This window comes from Bos mutus, chromosome 27 (genome assembly GCF_027580195.1).
Source record: "Bos mutus isolate GX-2022 chromosome 27, NWIPB_WYAK_1.1, whole genome shotgun sequence".
NCBI classification, from domain to species: domain Eukaryota; kingdom Metazoa; phylum Chordata; class Mammalia; order Artiodactyla; family Bovidae; genus Bos; species Bos mutus.
In genome coordinates, this window is record NC_091643.1 from 5,410,038 (window position 1) to 5,428,493 (window position 18,456).

General features: G+C 41.9%; 1 protein-coding gene across 3 annotated transcripts in view; it reads right to left on the bottom strand.

The window, feature by feature from the left end:
* Positions 1 to 18,101, bottom strand: part of TOP2B (DNA topoisomerase II beta) — a 63,276-nt gene extending 45,175 nt beyond the window's left edge. Inside the window, exons 1-3 of one of the 3 annotated variants that reach the window (XM_070364219.1) lie at positions 17,463 to 18,101; positions 1,308 to 1,478; positions 272 to 362 (exon numbers count right to left, since the gene is read on the bottom strand). In XM_070364219.1, coding sequence (XP_070220320.1) covers positions 272 to 362; positions 1,308 to 1,478; positions 17,463 to 17,531 — 331 coding nt within the window. In that variant the 5' untranslated portion in view covers positions 17,532 to 18,101. The remainder of the gene's footprint in view (positions 1 to 271; positions 363 to 1,307; positions 1,479 to 17,462) is intronic. The other 2 variants (XM_070364218.1, XM_070364217.1) reach the window with 2 other exon arrangements.
* Positions 18,102 to 18,456: the final 355 nt, after the last annotated feature.

Here is an 18,456-nt window from a genome sequence, read left to right on the forward strand (position 1 = left end):
ACACACGCTAACACACAGGACCACACGCTAACCTTGGGGTTACTGACCAAATACAATACACGCATTTTACAGATGAACAAACCAAAACACAAAGACATAATGTCCAGAAATATGAACATATTACAGCAGGTAACATAGATTTTCTGAAGAATATTTATACTCAACATAAAAACCCAAGATATACCTCTAAAATTTATGTTTGGCTTTATATACACAGGAACATTATAAATGATATCAATAGAAACAAATTCATTAAATCTTAAATACTCACCCAAAATTTCATCAAAGATCTTATATAAACCCGGCACAAAGGTAACCTCTCTGCAATTCATTCCTACATCTTCATCATATACCCACATGAGCTGGATTGAGAGAAAAATTCAAAAGAATTTATGGAGTAAAATTTTACAAAACATAAACCCGTATTTGACATTTACACTGTAAATACTTAGGTCTTCAAAGTAGAAAAACATTACTTCAGTCACAAGCAACCTTACTGAATCCATATTCAATTTAAAAGCCTATAAATTAAGAAATTGTTTGTTTTATATTAAGTCTGTCTTCTTACTCATAAAGTCAGCTCTAATGTAAGGCACCAAAAATTGTTAATAACTATTTAAATACGGAACTAGCCAGGAAGTTCATTCAGGTTTTTACCCAAGGTGTTATGAAACCTAAACGAACTTTTTGGCCAACCCAATAAAACAGGGAAAAAAAACAAATCATATTTACTTTATACTTTTGCTTCCCGAGTTATATTTTCCAATCAATGAGCAGCACGGAGTAAAACAACATGAATGCAGCATGATGTTAGACTCAAAGGTATCTAGCTATGAATCCCAGCTCTCACTAGCTGAGGGATCTGAGCAAGTCACTTGAAAAAAAAGAGAAATCTATTCAAACTTCAGTATCTTCATTTTTAGAATGGAGAAAACAGTGTTTGCTTTCCAAAACTGCTAGAATCAAAGAAGATATTAACTGTGAGCCAAGTATTAAACAACAGTCAATGTGTGCATATGAACTCTATAAGTTAAAATGACCACAGCCAGAACTTAAGAATTTTTAAGAAGTTCATACAGCACCATTTTACTATACACTTCCCTACACTCTACACGTCTCAGTTTTTATCTCCTAGTTTTATAATCTCTAGTAGGAAATGGAGACATTTCTGCCTCTTAGATCGCTCTCCCTACTTTGTGTTATTACCAGACATGAAGTTATGTATTCATGTATGGTTTATATAATCACAAAAGTGTTATTCAGTAGATACAGATATACATCTAATTTCAGTAAAATTTAATAACTACCTGTGTCAATGGCTCCACTGACCCGATGTAAGTATCAGGACGAAGCAGAATATGTTCGAGTTGTGTCTTTTTCTGATACACTCTCTCGACGGACAACTTCTTTGAAGAATCATTTTTGTTTGCAATTTCTGACTCTTCCTTTTTTGCAGCATTGTTCTGATCAAAGAGAGTCTAAAATTAACCAAAAAATCAAATTTAAATAACCTACCAAAGGGTAAACTAAAATGTACGGACACATGACATTATTTTGTTGTTAAAGAGAAAACCTATCTTTCAGGCTCATTTTTATTAAGTTATTAAAAAAAAATCAACCCTGAATATTCATTAGAAGGACTGATGGTGATGCTCTAATACTTAGCCATCTGATACAAAGAGTCGGCTCACTGGAAAAGATGCTGATGCTGGGAAAGATTGAGGGCCGGAGGAGAAGGGGGTGACAAAGAATGAGATGGTTGGACAGAATCACTGACTCAATGGACATGAGTGTGAGCAAACTCCGGGAGACAGTGAAGGACAGGGAGACCTGGCACGCTGCAGGCCATGGGGTCGCCAAGAGTCACACGTAACTTAGTGACTAAACAACAGAAAGAACACAGGTCTCTTTACTGACAGTTTAGTTCTTTTTGTAATATAGTGTGAAACTGCAGTTTTGACTGAACCCAGACACCAGAACTGCTAGAACAGCCAACAACTATTCAGGCAAGAAATAAATATTTCCCAATTCTATAAGATACCAGATTAATGCTGTCGTCAAAACTTTCCCTGGGAAGAAGGACTTCCCTGGTGGTCCAGTGGTTAAGAATTCACTTGCCAATGCAGGGGACACGGGTTCAATCCCTGGTCCAGGAAGATCCCACATCCCGCAGAGCAACTAATCCCAGCGCCCCAGAAGAGAAGCCAGTGCAGTGCGGAGCCCGCGCAGTACCGCTAGAGAGCAGCGCCGGCCCTCCAATACACACACCGTGACGACCCAGCACTGCCCAAAGTTAGTTAAGTAATAATTTTTAAAAACTTTCCAAGGAATGTCCGTTCTTATCAGGTTAGAGGTTGGCAAGGACTGAACCGGACTGACAGCAGGGGTCCCAAAAGCTCCCAGATACAAGCTCCCGCCATGAAGCTACTAAGGACTACAGTAAAGGGGGCAGATATAGTTGGTGTATGCAACTCTCTTTGCCAGTTCCATGGAGGCAGAAGTTGTCATTCTAATTCTTATGGCGGATAAGGATTCCAAACAAAAATTTCTGCAGGCTGCCCATTTCCCTGTTTTTTTAATAGCAGCAAGGAAAACATCTTTCTACTTCTGGAACTCCCTAATGCTGACAAATTAGATATCTCACTAAGAGAGAGTTATTATGATGGCCTATCTTCTTTTTTTGAGTCCCAAAGTAACTCAAACAAAACACACTGAGATCTTTTCATAGGTCTTTGAATTTTAGTAGAAATGAAATAGAAGACAATGGGAGATGGAGAGAGTTTGTGCATTTCAACGAGCAAGCAGCAGCACACCACTTCACTGTGAGCCTTGAACACATCCACACCACCATCCTCAAAGTCATTGCTTTTAAAAGCACGGCAAATGGACATTTAAAAATCAAAATACATGACCTCTGAGTAGACTAAACTTTAGCAAGCATTTAACAAACCAAACCTATGGAAACCCAAGCATCAATTATAATCTTTGATTGCCAAAAATTTTACATAAAATTAAAGAGATTTTCTTACATATTCTTTGATTTATATGGTTACCCATTAACACTGCTCAGAGTCAATTAAAAATAGCTTTGGACATAATAAAATAATTATTTCCTAGTCTTCATATTCTGCTTCTGTCAAGTTAGTTGGATGATGAACTAGCGGGCCAGAAAAATGAACTATATTTTTTAAATGTCAGTCTCCAAATTTCTAATGATGTGCCTCGCTTTTTTAGATAATCCATAGAAATTAATTAAATAAAAACATAACTGATTACATTAATGGATCCTCAGAATAGTTAGAATATCATAATTACTAAGATCACATTCTTTAAGTGCTTAAGAACAATAAATGCCATGCATTCAAAGGTGGATAACAGTAACCTCTTACCATTAACTTAGAACTGTTTGCAATTTTGGCATAAAGTTATATGGAACTCATAATAACCATGCAAGTAAGGCTTTCCTATCTCAGGCTACTCTTCCAAAACAAATCCCACCACAAAGAAAACATTTGTAAGATTAGACTCTCACAAAGGCCCACAGTTACCTAATCTGGGCTCTGCATTTGGCCCTGATAACACTGAGATACAGCCCAGAGGATCACCAAGAGTCAGACATGACTGGAGCAACTCCGCATGCACGCACAGCGGCACACAGGTGCGGAGACAGGGGGAAGCCTACCTCACTCCTGCTCCCAGGTGGGTGCACAGGTACGGAGACAGGGGGAACCTACCTCACTCCTGCTCCCAGGTGGGTGCACAGGTACGGAGACAGGGGGAGCCTACCTCACTCCTGCTCCCAGGTGGGTGCACAGGTACGGAGACAGGGGGAACCTACCTCACTCCTGCTCCCAGATGGGTGCACAAGAATAGCAAATGTTTGGTCTGCACCTACCAGATCCCTATCAATTTCAAAAAGTTGTCATTTTTGCTAGAATAAACTCTCAAAAGTCAGAGACTATGCAAAAAGCAGTCGGCTTTGTCAGATTACTATTTGTATTTTCCGGAGGAATAATACATAAATATTAAAAAATAAGTGTGATGATATACTTAAAGCATTTTATGCCAAAATATTTCTTCCTTAATATCAAATAACAGATGCTGAGGAAAGGAAAAAAGGTATCATTCTATCTAAAGTAGTGAAAAGCATTAAGAAATACATAGTATCTATAGAATATCACAATAAAACAGATGGCTTGTAGATATTTCAAATCAATTCACAATGAAGATTTTAAATAATTTCGTAACTTCATGTAAACCTTTAAACCTGACTATTTCATTGAGTAAACACTTTTAATTGCCTATAAATTTCTCTTACTATAACTTTATATGAAATTGTACATAATTAAGTATTTTTTAAATCAGTAGCTTATTAAAACTATACTGTTTAGGGCTTCCCTGATGGCTCAGTGGTAAAGAATTCGCCTGCCAGTGCAGGAGACATGGGTTTGATCCCTGGTCTGGGAAGGTCCCTCATGCCACGGAATACAACTAAGCCTGCGAGCCACAACTCCTGAGCCCTCACACCCTAGAGGCTGTGCTCTGCAACCAGAGAAGCGACCACCATGAGAAGCTCGCACACCACAGCTAGAGAGTAGCCCTCGCTCGTAGCAACTAGAGAAAATCCCGCACAGCCATGAAGAAATTGTTTTATAAAACTACAGTGTTTAGAGAATAAAATTACAAAAACATATTAAAAAATGTGAGTCCATTTTCATCAGAAAACAATCGCACACAATATATACATGCCTAGGGAAAATATAAAATACACCCAACAGAATATCCACAAAAATTACTCGTGAGAAGTAGAAAAGTTTTTCATTTTCTCTCCTGATATACATTTTCTAATCTTCTACAGTGAGCATATATTACAGCCTTTAAAAGCTTATTAATCCATGTATATGGAGACATAGTTAAGCGAGAGCAATGCTGAAGGTGTCTTTTTCTTCTAAAGGCACTGTCTGTCCTACTTACCGCTTCTGCGGCCCCCACTTTCTCACCAGGATCTAGGCAAAAAGGTAAGAGAAGCCAGAACAAGCAAGCCCAGGGGTCCCGGCAGTGGGGTCCTGGCAGGAGTCCACTCTGTGGTCGGACCTATCTGTACCTTCCTACCCTCCACAAACAGCAGCCTGCACTGCTCACTGACTCCAGGCAGTAAACCCAGGAGGCTCTCCCTGAGCCGTCTATCAGCTTTTCTGAGAGAAGCCTGGATTAATGGTCTCTAGCAGCTCCTGTTTATTATTAGAAAGTTGCCCCTTGAATACTGTCCAAGCCACTAAAAATCAAAATCTGAGGGGAAGGGAAGAGAGGGCAACTCTATACCCTTCAATGGGATGACCTGATCCCTTGAACAAACAGATGTAAATACAATATCCTTAGCCTGAGAACAGAGAAATTAAATGAAAAAAGTTCATTGATCACTTTCCCCACAGTAATTATTACTACTATCTCAAGCTCTTAAAAAGAAAGTCACTGAGTAGAAATTCAGTTTAAACACTGTTGCTGATAATATTCAGAAAAAAGATCAAGAAATTAGCTTCAACAAAAATAGTCCAGCAAGCTCACATCTACATGTTTATAAAAATTACTCTCAATCCCACACATGAAAAGGAGAATGATACATATTCGATACCTATGCATGCAGAGTCGCTTCAGTCATGTCCGACTCTCTGCGACCCCATGGACTGTAGCCCACCGGGCTCCTCTGTCCATGGAATTCTCCAGGCAAGAATACTGGAGTGGGTTGCCATTTCCTACTCCAGGGGATCTTCCAGACCCAGGGATCAAACCTGTGTTTCTTACATTTCCTGCATTGGCAGGCAGGTTCTTTATCACTGTGCCACCTGGGAAGCCCCTTCAATACCTATAGGCTAAGACAATTAGGCTTATTTTCAACACTGAAAACAAGGGGTCTTCTGATTTAAAAATGATTCAACCTTTTCTTATCCTGTATGCTCCACAGTATTTGTACTATGTAAAGTATTATTTGTTTTATAATATCTTGTACTATAGTAACTGCACTATTTCACATTGAATAAAAATTAACAGTTGCCCTCAAAGATAATCAACTACCAAGAGCATTCTGAATAAACTTTCATTAGGGTTTGATAAAATTGAAATCTTAGGAGTTAAGTTTATCTGTAATTAATTTTATTGTCTTTGTGTGGACAAATCAAACTATAGCAGTAAATAATGGAATCTAAGCACTGAGGGCAATATTTTCACTCCCACATACAGCTAAAGACAATGAAAATGCAAAGTAAACCCATGTTAAAACATTCTCCATATATCTACAATTTTGATTTGTGATTAATCATTTGTGATTTATACATATGATGATGCCATAACTGACTTTTTCTAAAGTTCAAAAGCTGGCTGCCATGTTAGAAATGCACTAATGCATTGAGAATTTTTAAATTATAATGAAAATGTCAATATATAAAAATCTATTTTAAAATATTAATCTATTTTATAGCATTTTGTAATACTGCTGACTTTTAATAAAAGAATATAGATTTAATAATTATCAAAGATACAACTTTTATCAAGACTATTTCTCAAGTACTAGAAAAGAAAAATTTTCAATAAAATAAACTCCTAATTTCAGAAAGTATGTACCAAGGTCATTCTGTAAAAAGAAAGATTCTTCCATTTACAGAGTGGTCACCTGATACACAGCAACTTGGGGCAATCACTCACAGTGTGTTTTTCTGTGGGAGAAAGAACTGCTGCCAAAGAGGGGAAAGGAGATGGTTTGCCAGTTGGTGCGAAAAAGGAACTGAGCCACCCCTTCACATTAGAGGCAGAGAAATCTCACCGTCACCAAGCCAACAGGAGACGGACCAGCAAAAGCGTAGCAACAAGCCTCTTGTGTCTTCAACAGACGCCCTCAGCGTCCACATCACAGCTTCACAACAGTGCTCCTGTCCTCTCCCTCAAGGCTGCCAGGCTGTGGTATCCATTTTATCACCCTATAACCACGGAGAGGGTCATGCTATCTACCCACCACTACTACAAACAAAAATCACAATGTGTCTCCAGAAATGCCCTCCCAAACCAAGGGACAGGAGAGAAGTCAGAAGATGAGGGATACTTTAATATCATAAGAAATGCTTAAATGTCCACAGTGAAAATAAAAAATACTTTCTCTAAAAAGAATCCAAATCAGAAAGAAGTAAGACTGTCACTAATTGAAGAGGAAATGATATTATGTAGAGAACCCTAAAGACTCCACCATAAAATTATTAGAACTAATGAACAAATCTAGGAGAGCTGCTGGATACAAAATCAAAAATCCACTGTATTTCTGTAAACAGTGAACTGTCAGAAATTGAGAAAACAATCCCACTTATAATGGCAACAACAAAAATTAAAATACCAGGAATATATATATTATATATAATATATAATAATATATACAATATATAACATATAATAATATAGTGTGTGTGTATATATATATCATATATACTTTGTGCAGCATGCAGGATCTTAGTTTCCCAACCAGGGATCGAACCCACACCCCGTGCAGTGGGAGTGTGGAGTCTTAACCACTAGATGGCCAGGTAAGTCCCTACCTAGGAATAAATTTAAACAAGGAGGTAAAAGACCTCAATATTGAAAACTATAAGACACTGATTAAAGAAATTAAAGACAAAAATAAATGGAAAGAAATTCTATGTTCATGGAATAGAAGAATTAATATTGCTAAAATGTCCAATTTCCCAAGGCAATCTTGCAGATTCAATGTAACTCATATTAACATTCCAACACTTTTCACAGAAATAGAATAGACAATCTTAAAATGTATATGGAACCAAATAACTGAACCGCCCAAGGAATCTTGAAAAAGGACAAAGCTGGAGCATCACACTCCCAAATTGAAAACTTTATTATAGGGACTTCCTGGGGGCTTCCCCAGTGGCTCCGTTGATAAAGAATCTGCCTGCAGTGTAGGAGACCCAGGTTTGATTCCTGGGTCAGTAAGATCCCCTGGAGAAGGAAATGGCAACCCACTCCAGTGTTCTTGCCTGGAGAATCCCATGGACAGAGGAGCCGGGGGTGGGGGGGCTACAGTCCGTGGGGCCGCAAAGAGTTGGACTTGACTGAATGCAAAAGTAGGAAGTCAAGAAACACCTGGAGTAACAGGCAAATTCGGCCTTGGAATACGGAATGAAGCAGGGCAAAGACTAATAGAGTTTTGCCAAGAAAATGCACTGGTCATAGCAAACACCCCCTCCCAACAACACAAGAGAAGACTCTACACATGGACATCACCAGATGGTCAACACCGAAATCAGATTGATTATATTCTTTGTAGCCAAAGATGGAGAAGCTCTACACAGTCAACCAAAACAAGACCAGGACCTGACTGTGGCTCAGATCATGAACTCCTTATTACCAAATTCAGACTTAAATTGAAGAAAGTGGGGAAAACCACTAGACCACTCAGGTATGACCTAAATCAAATCCCTTATGATTATACAGTGGAAGTGAGAAATAGATTTAAGGGCCTAGATCTGATAGATAGAGTGCCTGATGAACTATGGAATGAGGTTTGTTACATTGTACAGGGATCAAGACCATCCCCATGGAAAAGAAATGCAAAAAAGCAAAATGGCTGTCTGGGGAGGCCTTACAAATAGCTGTGAAAAGAAGAGAAGCGAAAAGCAAAGGGGAAAAGGAAAGATATAAGCATCTGAATGCAGAGTTCCAAATAATAGCAAGAAGAGATAAGAAAGCCTTCCTCAGCAATCAATGCAAAGAAATACAGGAAAACAACAGAATGGGAAAGACTAGAGATCTCTTCAAGAAAATTAGAGATACCAAGGGAACATTTCATGCAATGATGGGCTTGATAAAGGACAGAAATGATATGGATCTAACAGAAGCAGAAGATATCAAGAAGAGGTGGCAAGAATACACAGAAGAACTGTACAAAAAAGATCTTCACGTCCCAGATAATCACGATGGTGTGATCACTGACCTAGAGCCAGACATCCTGGAATGTGAAGTCAAGTGGGCCTTAGAAAGCATCACTACGAACAAAGCTAGTGGAAGTGATGGAATTCCAGTTGAGCTCTTTCAAATCCTGAAAGATGATGCTGTGAAAGTGCTGCACTCAATATGCCAGCAAATTTGGAAAACAGCAGTGGCCACAGGACTGGAAAAGGTCAGCTTTCATTCTGATTCCGAAGAAAGGCAATCCCAAAGAATGCTTAAACTACCTCACAATTGCACTCATCTCACACGCTAGTAATGCTCAAAATTCTCCAAGCCAGGCTTCAGCAATATGTGAACCGTGAACTTCCTGATGTTCAAGCTGGTTTTAGAAAAGGCAGAGGAACCAGAGATCAAATTGCCAACATCCACTGGATCATGGAAAAGAAAGAGTTCCAGAAAAACATCTATTTCTGCTTTAATGACTATGCCAAAGCCTTTGACTGTGTGGATCACAATAAACTGTGGGAAATTCTGAAAGAGATGGGAATACCAGACCACCTGACCTGCCTCTTGAGAAATCTGTATGCAGGTCAGGAAGCAACAGTTAGAATTGGACATGGAACAACAGACTGGTTCCAAATAGGAAAAGGAGTACGTCAAGGCTGTATATGGTCACCCTGCTTATTTAACTTATATGCAGAATACATCATGAGAAATGCTGGACTGGAAGAAACACAAGCTGGAATCAAGATTGCTGGGAGAAATATCAATAACCTCAGATATGCAGATGACACCACCCTTATGGCAGAAAGTGAAAGGAACTAAAAAGCCTCTTGATGAAAGTGAAAGAGGAGAGTGAAAAAGTTGGCTTAAAGCTCAACATTCAGAAAACGAAGATCATGGCATCCGGTCCCATCACTTCATGGGAAATAGATGGGGAAACAGTGGAAACAGTGTCAGACTTTATTTTTCTGGGCTCCAAAATCACTGCAGATGGTGACTGCAGCCATGAAATTAAAAGACGCTTACTCCTTGGAAGGAAAGTTATGACCAACCTAGATAGCATATTCAAAAGCAGAGACATTACTTTGCCAACAAAGGTCCGTCTAGTCAAGGCTATGGTTTTTCCTGTGGTCATGTATGGATGTGAGAGTTGGACTGTGAAGAAGGCTGAGCGCCAAAGAATTGATGCTTTTGACTTGTGGTGTTGGAGAAGACTCTTGAGAGTCCCTTGGACTGCAAGGAGATCCAACCAGTCCATTCTGAAGGAGATCAGCCCTGGGATTTCTTTGGAAGGAATGATGCTAAAGCTGAAATTCCAGTACTTTGGCCCCCTCATGCGAAGAGTTGACTCATTGGAAAAGACTCTGATGCTGGGAGGGATTGGGGACAGGAAGAGAAGGGGACGACAGAGAATGAGATGGCTGGATGGCATCACTAACTTGATGGACGTGAGTTTGAGTGAACTCCGGGAGTTGGTGATGGACAGGGAGGCCTGGCGTGCTGCGATTCATGGGGTCGCAAAGAGTTGGACACGACTGAGCGACTGAACTGAACTGAACTGAGTGACTAACTTTCACTTCTCCCTGGCAGCCCAGTGGTTATGACTCTGCACTCCCACATACCCCATGGCGCAGGCAAAAAAAGAAACAAAAACTAACTGTATTACTATTTACAAAGTAATATAGTAATAAAAACAATGTGGTAATAGCATTAAAAAAAAAAAAAAGACAAATCAGTGGAACAGAACAGACCCCAGAAATAAACCCATGCCTATATGGGCAATTACTTTATGACAAAGTTGGCAAGAACATACACTGGGAAAAGGACAGTCTCTTCAATAAGTGGTGTTGAGGGACTTCCCTGGTGGCTCAGTGGTAACGAATCTGCCTGCCAGTGCAGGAGACAAGGGTTTGATCCCTGATCTGGGAAGATCCCACATGCCACAGAACAAGTAAGCCCGGGAGCCACAACTACTGAGCCTGCGCGCTGGAGCCCGGGAGCCACAACTGCTGAAGCCCAAGGCGCCCCAGAGCCCATGCTCCACAAGACAGGCCACCACAAGGAGAAGCCACACAGCAACGAGAGGTGGCCCTGCTCCCAGCAACGAGGACCCAGCGCAGCCAAAAATAAAATTGCAAATAAGTGGTGTTGAGAAAAAAAGGACAGCCACATGCAAAACTATGAAACTGGACCCCTATCTTACACCATACAAAAAAAACACAAGATGATTAAAGACTTCAATGTAAGACCTGAAACCATAAAAGTCCTAGAAGAAAACCAGAAGTACACGCTGTGACATCTGTCTTGGCGATGGTTTTTTTTACTTGACCCCCAAAGCAAAAATAAACATGTAAGACTACAACAAACTAAAAAGCTCTGCACAGCAAAGGAAAACCATCGAACTTAAAAGGGAAACTACCGAATGGGAGAAAATATCTGTAAACCATATACCTGATAGAAAGTCAATATTCAAAATAGATAAAGAATTCATACAACTCAAGAGCAAAAACTAGATTCATTAAAAACTGGGCAGCAGATATAAATAGACATTTTTCCAAAGACGACACATGGCCAACAGGTATGTGAAAGGTGCTCAACGTCACTAATCTCAGGGAAATGCAAATCAAAACCACAGTGAGATACCACTTCACACCTGTTAGAATGCTTATTATTGAAATAACAAGTACTGGCAGAATGTGGAGAAAAGGAACCCTTGTGTACATTGGTGTACATTCTGTACACTGGTGTAGTCACTATCTAAAATAGTATGAAAGTCCCTGAGAAAATTTAAAATAGAATTACCATATGATCCAGCAACTCCACTCCCAGGGATTTCACGAGGAAACTGAAAACACTACTCTGAAAAGATATACGCACCCCCAGGTTCACTGCAGCATCGTTTACAGAAGCTAAAACAAGGAAGCAACATAAATGTCCATCAGTCAAAGAATGGATAAAGAAAATGTGGTGTTTATATACAATAGAATATTATTCAGTCATAAAAAGAATGAAATCTTGCCATTTGGAACAACATGGGTAGATTTAAAGTGGATTCGCATTTAGTGAAATAAGTCAGAGAGAGAAAGACAAAAATACTGTACAATCTTACTTATATTTGGAATCTAAAGCAAAACAAAAAACCAATGTGTATCTATTTATTCATAGATACAGAGAACAAATTAGTGGTTGCCAGAGTTGGTGGGGGTGGGGGGGGGCGGGAATAGGTGAAGGTGGTCAAAAAGTTCAAACTTCCAGTTATAAAATAACGAAGTCCTGGGATGTAATGTACAGAAAGGCAACTATAGTTATCAGCACCATGTTGTATAGTTAATAATACTGTGTTAAGAGTAGGTTTTAAAATTTTCATCACAAGGAAAAAAATATGTAACTAGGTATGGTGATATTAACTAGACTCATTGTGGTGATCATTTTGCAATACAAAAATTTTCTGACTCAAAAATGAAAATACTAATCACTGGATTTTTTTTTTTAATATAAAGAAGGGGAATACAAGTGTGTTGGGTATGTGTGTGCACGCGCACACATGGACACTCATCTAAGAGTTTACTGTGTGCAAAGTATTGCAGGAATTAAATGAATACTCTCAAGCCTCATAAAAGTTCCAGGAAGTAGACACTACTAATAATGATTTCCTTTTTACAGCAAGGAAACTGAGGTTTGAAGAATTTAAGCTAACAAAGTTAGTATGGAAAAAGCTGAGTTATGAAACCAGGTGGTATGATTTTGTAGCCCATATTCTTAAAAGGCATCATCTTACAATGTTATTCAAAATACATATACCTTGAAGAGGAAGTATACTCCCTAGTCTTTCATGTGAAAGTAAAAGAAAGGTTATTAGAAAGAAGTATACACGTATTCCTCAGGAGGCTTTTCTCTTTTTACCTTGTGATATCACCATATCAAAGACAAATTGCTTTGGTTGTAACTTTTTAAGCAGGGTAATGTGTAAAGGATGGTTAAGAACACAGTGAAAGTGAAAGTGAAGTGAAAGTCGCTGTCATGTCCGACTCTTCGCAACCCCATGGATTGTATGCTGCTGCTAAGTCGCTTCAGTCGTGTCCGACTCTGTGTGACCCCAGAAAAAGCAGCCCACCAGGCTCCCCCGTCCCTGGGATTCTCCAGGCAAGAACACTAGAGTGGGTTGCCATTTCCTTCTTCAATGCATGAAAGTGAAAAGTGAAAGTGAAGTCACTCAGTCATGTCTGACTCTTCGCAACTCCATGGACTGCAGCCTACCAGGCTCCTCCATCCATGGGATTTTCCAGGCAAGAGTACTGGAGTGGGGTTCCATTGCCTTCTCCGTCCATGGAATTCTCCAGGCCAGAATACTGGAGTGGGTAGCCTTTCCCTTCTCCAGGGGATCTTCCCAACCCAGGGATCAAACCCAGGTCTCCCGCATGGTGGGCGGATTCTTTATCAGCTGAGCCACCAGGGAGGCCCAAGAATCCTGGAGTGGGTAGCCTATCTCTTCTCCAGCAGATATTCCCGACCCAGGAATTGAACCAGGGCCTCCTGCATTGCAGGCAGATTCTTTACCAACTGAGCTGAAGCCCATAGGGCTGGTTTAAATCCCACTTTTGCCTTAGCCATGTAATGCACATTTTGTTACCTAATCTGTAAGCTCCTGTTTCCATCTCTGGAAATGGCTATGATTTTACTGATATCCCCTCTTCTTTAAAACTGGGTCCTATTTACATTAAGATTTTTTTAAATACAGAATAGGGTTTTTGTTTTTTTTTTTTTTAACATACTTAGTAAAATGCAACTGTTGCTACCAGTATTTAATGTATCTGAAACTACTGGTAAACACACTTGTATTCAGAAAAGTTAAAACAGTCTATAAAAACTGTTTCTAAATACTGCAATTAGTTACTTGAGAATGTATCTAAAGAACATTGCAACCTCATCACTTTTCCTAAGGGCAGAAGACTTCAGAAGTTAGTATGTCAACTATCTAATTGGTTAACAATAACTCAGTTTGGACTAAGTATCCAGATTTTTGCTAAAAACTATAAAGGATACATAGTCTCTGACTTTAAGAGCTTATAATCTAATTGTTAAAACAAAGGTATCACACGGTGAAAGTTACATTAAAAAGAACAACATTTATGTTTTATGATCCATAAGGGTAACAAAACTTTGGTGAGACTTTGAGCTAGCCTTAAAGTGTTATTTAGCCTGGTAAAAAGAAGAGCAAGAGGCAGTCCTGTTGGAAGACAAGAACACAAAATGACAAAAACAAGCGTGATGCCCAGGGGACAAGTGAAGAGGGAAATCTAACTATGAGGACAATATGGAATAAATGTGAACTGGAACACAGTTTATAAAAAACTGACTTGACAGTCTGGTTGAGGAGTTTAGACACAAAAATAAGCCACTAAAGCAAAATTTTTAATACAAATATTTAAATAGTATTTATATACACAGTCCTGTTTCCTAGAAACTAGAAATATTCATGGTCAAAAAAGTTTTCTATTTCATTCACTTTTACTTTTTAAAAACTCCATGGTTAACAGTAATTTTATACTTAAGAAACTTGCGTTTTAGAAATACTGAAATATTTACAAATAAAGTGGATTTGCTTTGCTGCAAATAATAAGAAAGGGAAAGGTGAGTGACCTTGAGCTGATGACCACTGAAGCTTGATGATAGAGTCTCTGCATCATTCTGGCCATCATAATTGTATAGGCCTAATATTTTCCATTATAATGTTCTTTTTTAACCTACCAAATTAGAGTAGTACTTGGAAAAGATGAATATTCATAAAGAGATTAACTGTATTCTAATATTTCCATACATTTATTTTTTGCAACAATTTAAACATGATAAAAGACTGACTGAATGAAATAGATTATTAGTCTACAAATCAAACTTTACAAACTAAAAATTAATTCAAGAAATTCTGTTTGCTTCGGAGAAGCCTTCACAGCTGTTGTCAATTTTTACTCAAAATAATTCTACTATAGTACTTATATCTGTCACTTATTAAAAAAAAATCTTGTTAAGATACTGCAAATCAAACATAAACGCAATGCACTGTTAAAAGAAGTTAACAGTGTTAAACCACTGTGCTTTGTGGTTTCAGATACTGAATGTAAACTTCGGCGAAGTGACCATGTTAACACCACCTGGTAGCACACATCCCAGCACTCGGCATTACCACACCCCCAGCTCCCTAAAAAGAACAACAGTATCACGGACTAACGCCATTTTTATTTCTTCCCATTACCCACAAAGAGGTAGCAACATAACATGTTTCAATAAAGCAAGCACAATTAACTGTCTTCAGAAATAGACGACCTCTGCAACAAATCCCTGAACTCTCGCAAAGGAATAAAATGCTTTCACTCGCTCAAAGATATTGTGTGAAAGCAACTTTACATCTCTTAATGTGTGCTTCTTGAGCTTCACTGACAAAGGCAAACATTTATTAAGCTCCGCAATGTGCTACATATGTTGTCTCATTTAATTATCAATGCAACCTTATTTCACAGATGAAGAAATAGGTTTAGAAACATTAGACCCCTTTCTGCAAAGTCCCAGTGACTGTTAGAGACGGGATCCAAATCTCCATGTTCAATCTGACAAAGTCCATGCTCACAACCACTTCCCTATATTGCCCCTGATAAAATTTAACTATGGCCTATGGTCAATGATGTGTATTATGGACATAAAGATGCCCACATAACCCAACTTAAATTTAAAGCAAGCATCAAGTTTTAAAGTGAACTTATTGAGTGATTACCTTTTTAATAAAGTTCTAATTCAACAGGAGGATATAATTTACAAATAAAAGAGTGATTTTTACTTTAATTTTACTCTATTTCCCTTAATAGTTTTTATAATGAGAAAATATTTAATCAGTAAGTCAATTTTAGTTTCAAATGAATTTTTCTGATTTTGAATGATATCCTCTAAGTTTCATCAAACTTTTTATATGAATGAAAATTTTCCATTGAGCGTGAAAGAAAAAGTGGTCATTTAATAATCTACAAAATTAACTAACAGTAAACAAAATACTGCTTTTAACTGTTAAAGCTAACCAATTCAATCTTGGAACAAAATATTTACCATTACAGAGAATCAGCAGTTCTCAGAGCAAACACTGATCGGGCCTCAACAGTTCCAAACAGTGAATGAGAACCATCTGGCCAACACAGAAGTGTTGTTATTTTCAGAAGTTGTTTGATTTTAGCGACAAGGGTAAAAGGCCCCCAACTTCCATGTTCACAGGGATGGCTAACTTACTTGATTATCAACACCTCGTCTTTCCTGGCTCTAGTCTATTCATGCATACTATACATTACTGAAGTAAAACATGCAAAATTCGGTGAGATCCAGCAATGACAGTCTCCACGTTGGCATGCAAACATAAATATATAGTTGCCTGTTACCTGTAACATCCTTTTTACAAGGAATGCTTGTCAATATAGCAAAACTGCTATTCACCACACCTAACCCTCAAACAAACAAACAAACAAAAAACGGAGAACTTTCTAAAAAGAAAAACGCCAATACGAAAGTTTCCTTAGGTGTTTTGGAAAAGGGAAGGTCCATCGAAAAAGTCCCCGGGAAAACGTAACGCTTTTTATTTTTCTCCTGGATACACAGCCAGTCGGCTGAGCTGGGCTGTGTGTGTATAGGAAGTGACCCTGGTCTGAACTCGGTGCTGAGCAAGTGAAATGCGGGTGAATTATCGATCCGCCGTGGGAATCGGATCCCTCTAAGGTCTTCCCTCCTCTACTACTTGGCCAGCAGGAACTGAGCGCCGCCGCAAGCCTTCAACTCCAGGTCGAACCACTCGGGTCACCTCTCCAACACTCCCCGCGCAGCCCCCACCCCGTCTGGCCTGCGATGCTGACACAGGTAAGCGCTTCTTTTCATAATCCCGCTGTGACACATGGACGCCCTACAGTGTAACATTCACTGCGGCGGACGGCATCCCGAACGCGCTTTCCACCCGGCGAGCCTCTCGGGACCGAAAGGTACTGGCCCGAGCCGAGTGCCCCGGCCAAACCCCTTCTCCTCCAAGAGGAGGGCGTCAGACACGGTTCAGCATTTACAATACAGACACGCGCGCGCGCACACACTCGCGGCCGGGAGCCTCTCCGGAGGCTCTCAGGACACATCTCAGGACACGGACACACACGCACCACTGCCGCCCCTCGCCCCCAGGCCTCCAGCACCGGGGAGGAGCAGAGACGGGGCTCCGGGCGCTGCTGACGGACGGCTCGTCGCCCCAAGTTTCAGGTGCGCGTTGCGCGCTCGAACCTCCGCCGAGGCAGAGAAGAAAGAAAGGGGCGGGGGGGGCGGGGAGCGTTCGGCTGGCAGCCGCCCCGACGGGGCGCGCGTCCGGGGGGCCGGGTTTTCCTGTCCTCCCGCCCTCCTCCGGCCCGGCGGGCACCCTCCTCCCCGCTGCCCCCGCCGCCCCCGGCGCCGCGGGCGGGGAACAATGCCGCGACCCGCACCCCAGCCCGCCCCGCCGCCCCACTCACCACCCAGGTCAGCGCCCCGTGGCCGCCGGCTCCCGCGCCGCCGCCGCCGCCGCCGCCCGCCTTGGCCATGGCGCGCCTCCTCCGCTCCGGGCCCGAGGCCGCCGCTCCGCCGCCCGCCGGCCGCCCGGCCCCCCGCTCCGCTCCGCACCGACCGCGCGCCCGCCGCGCTCCTAGCGGCGCCGCCCCCCGCGCCCCATCGCCAAGCCCGGGGCGGACGCCCGGCCGAGCCCGCTGAGGAGGCCGCGCCGCCCGCCGCCCTCAAACTCGAGGCGCGCGGCCGCGGCGCCCGGGCCTAGCGCGGCCCTGAGGCGGCGGCGCCGGAGCAGGAAGCGCCGAGGCCGGCGGTGGGCGGCGGCGCGGCCTCCTCCCCGCTGGGCCGAGGCCCCGAGTGCGGGCGGCGAGCGCGGCCGGCAGTCGGGCGTCCGAACGCGGCGGCGGCGCCCTGTCTCTCCTCGGGCTCCGCGGAGGCCGCCCCTCGGGGAGCTGGAGCGAGGTCGCCGCTGAAGCCGAAGCTGCGTGTGTCGGCCGCCTAGCAGCCCGACTTCCTTACAGCCCCTCGCCGAGACGGACAATAAGTGGAGCCGCCGCGGCCGCGGTCGCCTCCCTCCTGTCCGGCATAACACCGCACTCACACTCGCACCCAGGGAGGGCTGGGGAAGGCCGGCGGGGAGAGGGCGGGCGAGCGGCCTGCCCCGCTGTCACTCACGCCGCGGCGCCCAATCGGGGCCCTGTCGCCAAGCCTCTCGGCCTATCCCAAAATTCCAAGCCCCCCCGGAGGGGCGGGACCCGAGGGGGGGAAACGTCATTGCGGGTAGCAACCGAAGGGAAGACTTGGGGTTTTTGTTGTGTGTGTGTATGTGTGTGTGTGTGTGTTTGTGTGGTGTGGTGTCTCTGAGGGATTTTTCCGTTTGAAGGCTGCGCAGGGGCTGCTGTCAGGGGTCACCTGAGGGCGGCGAAGGATAAGGGTCGACTTGGCCTCGGCTCGGCTTTGAAT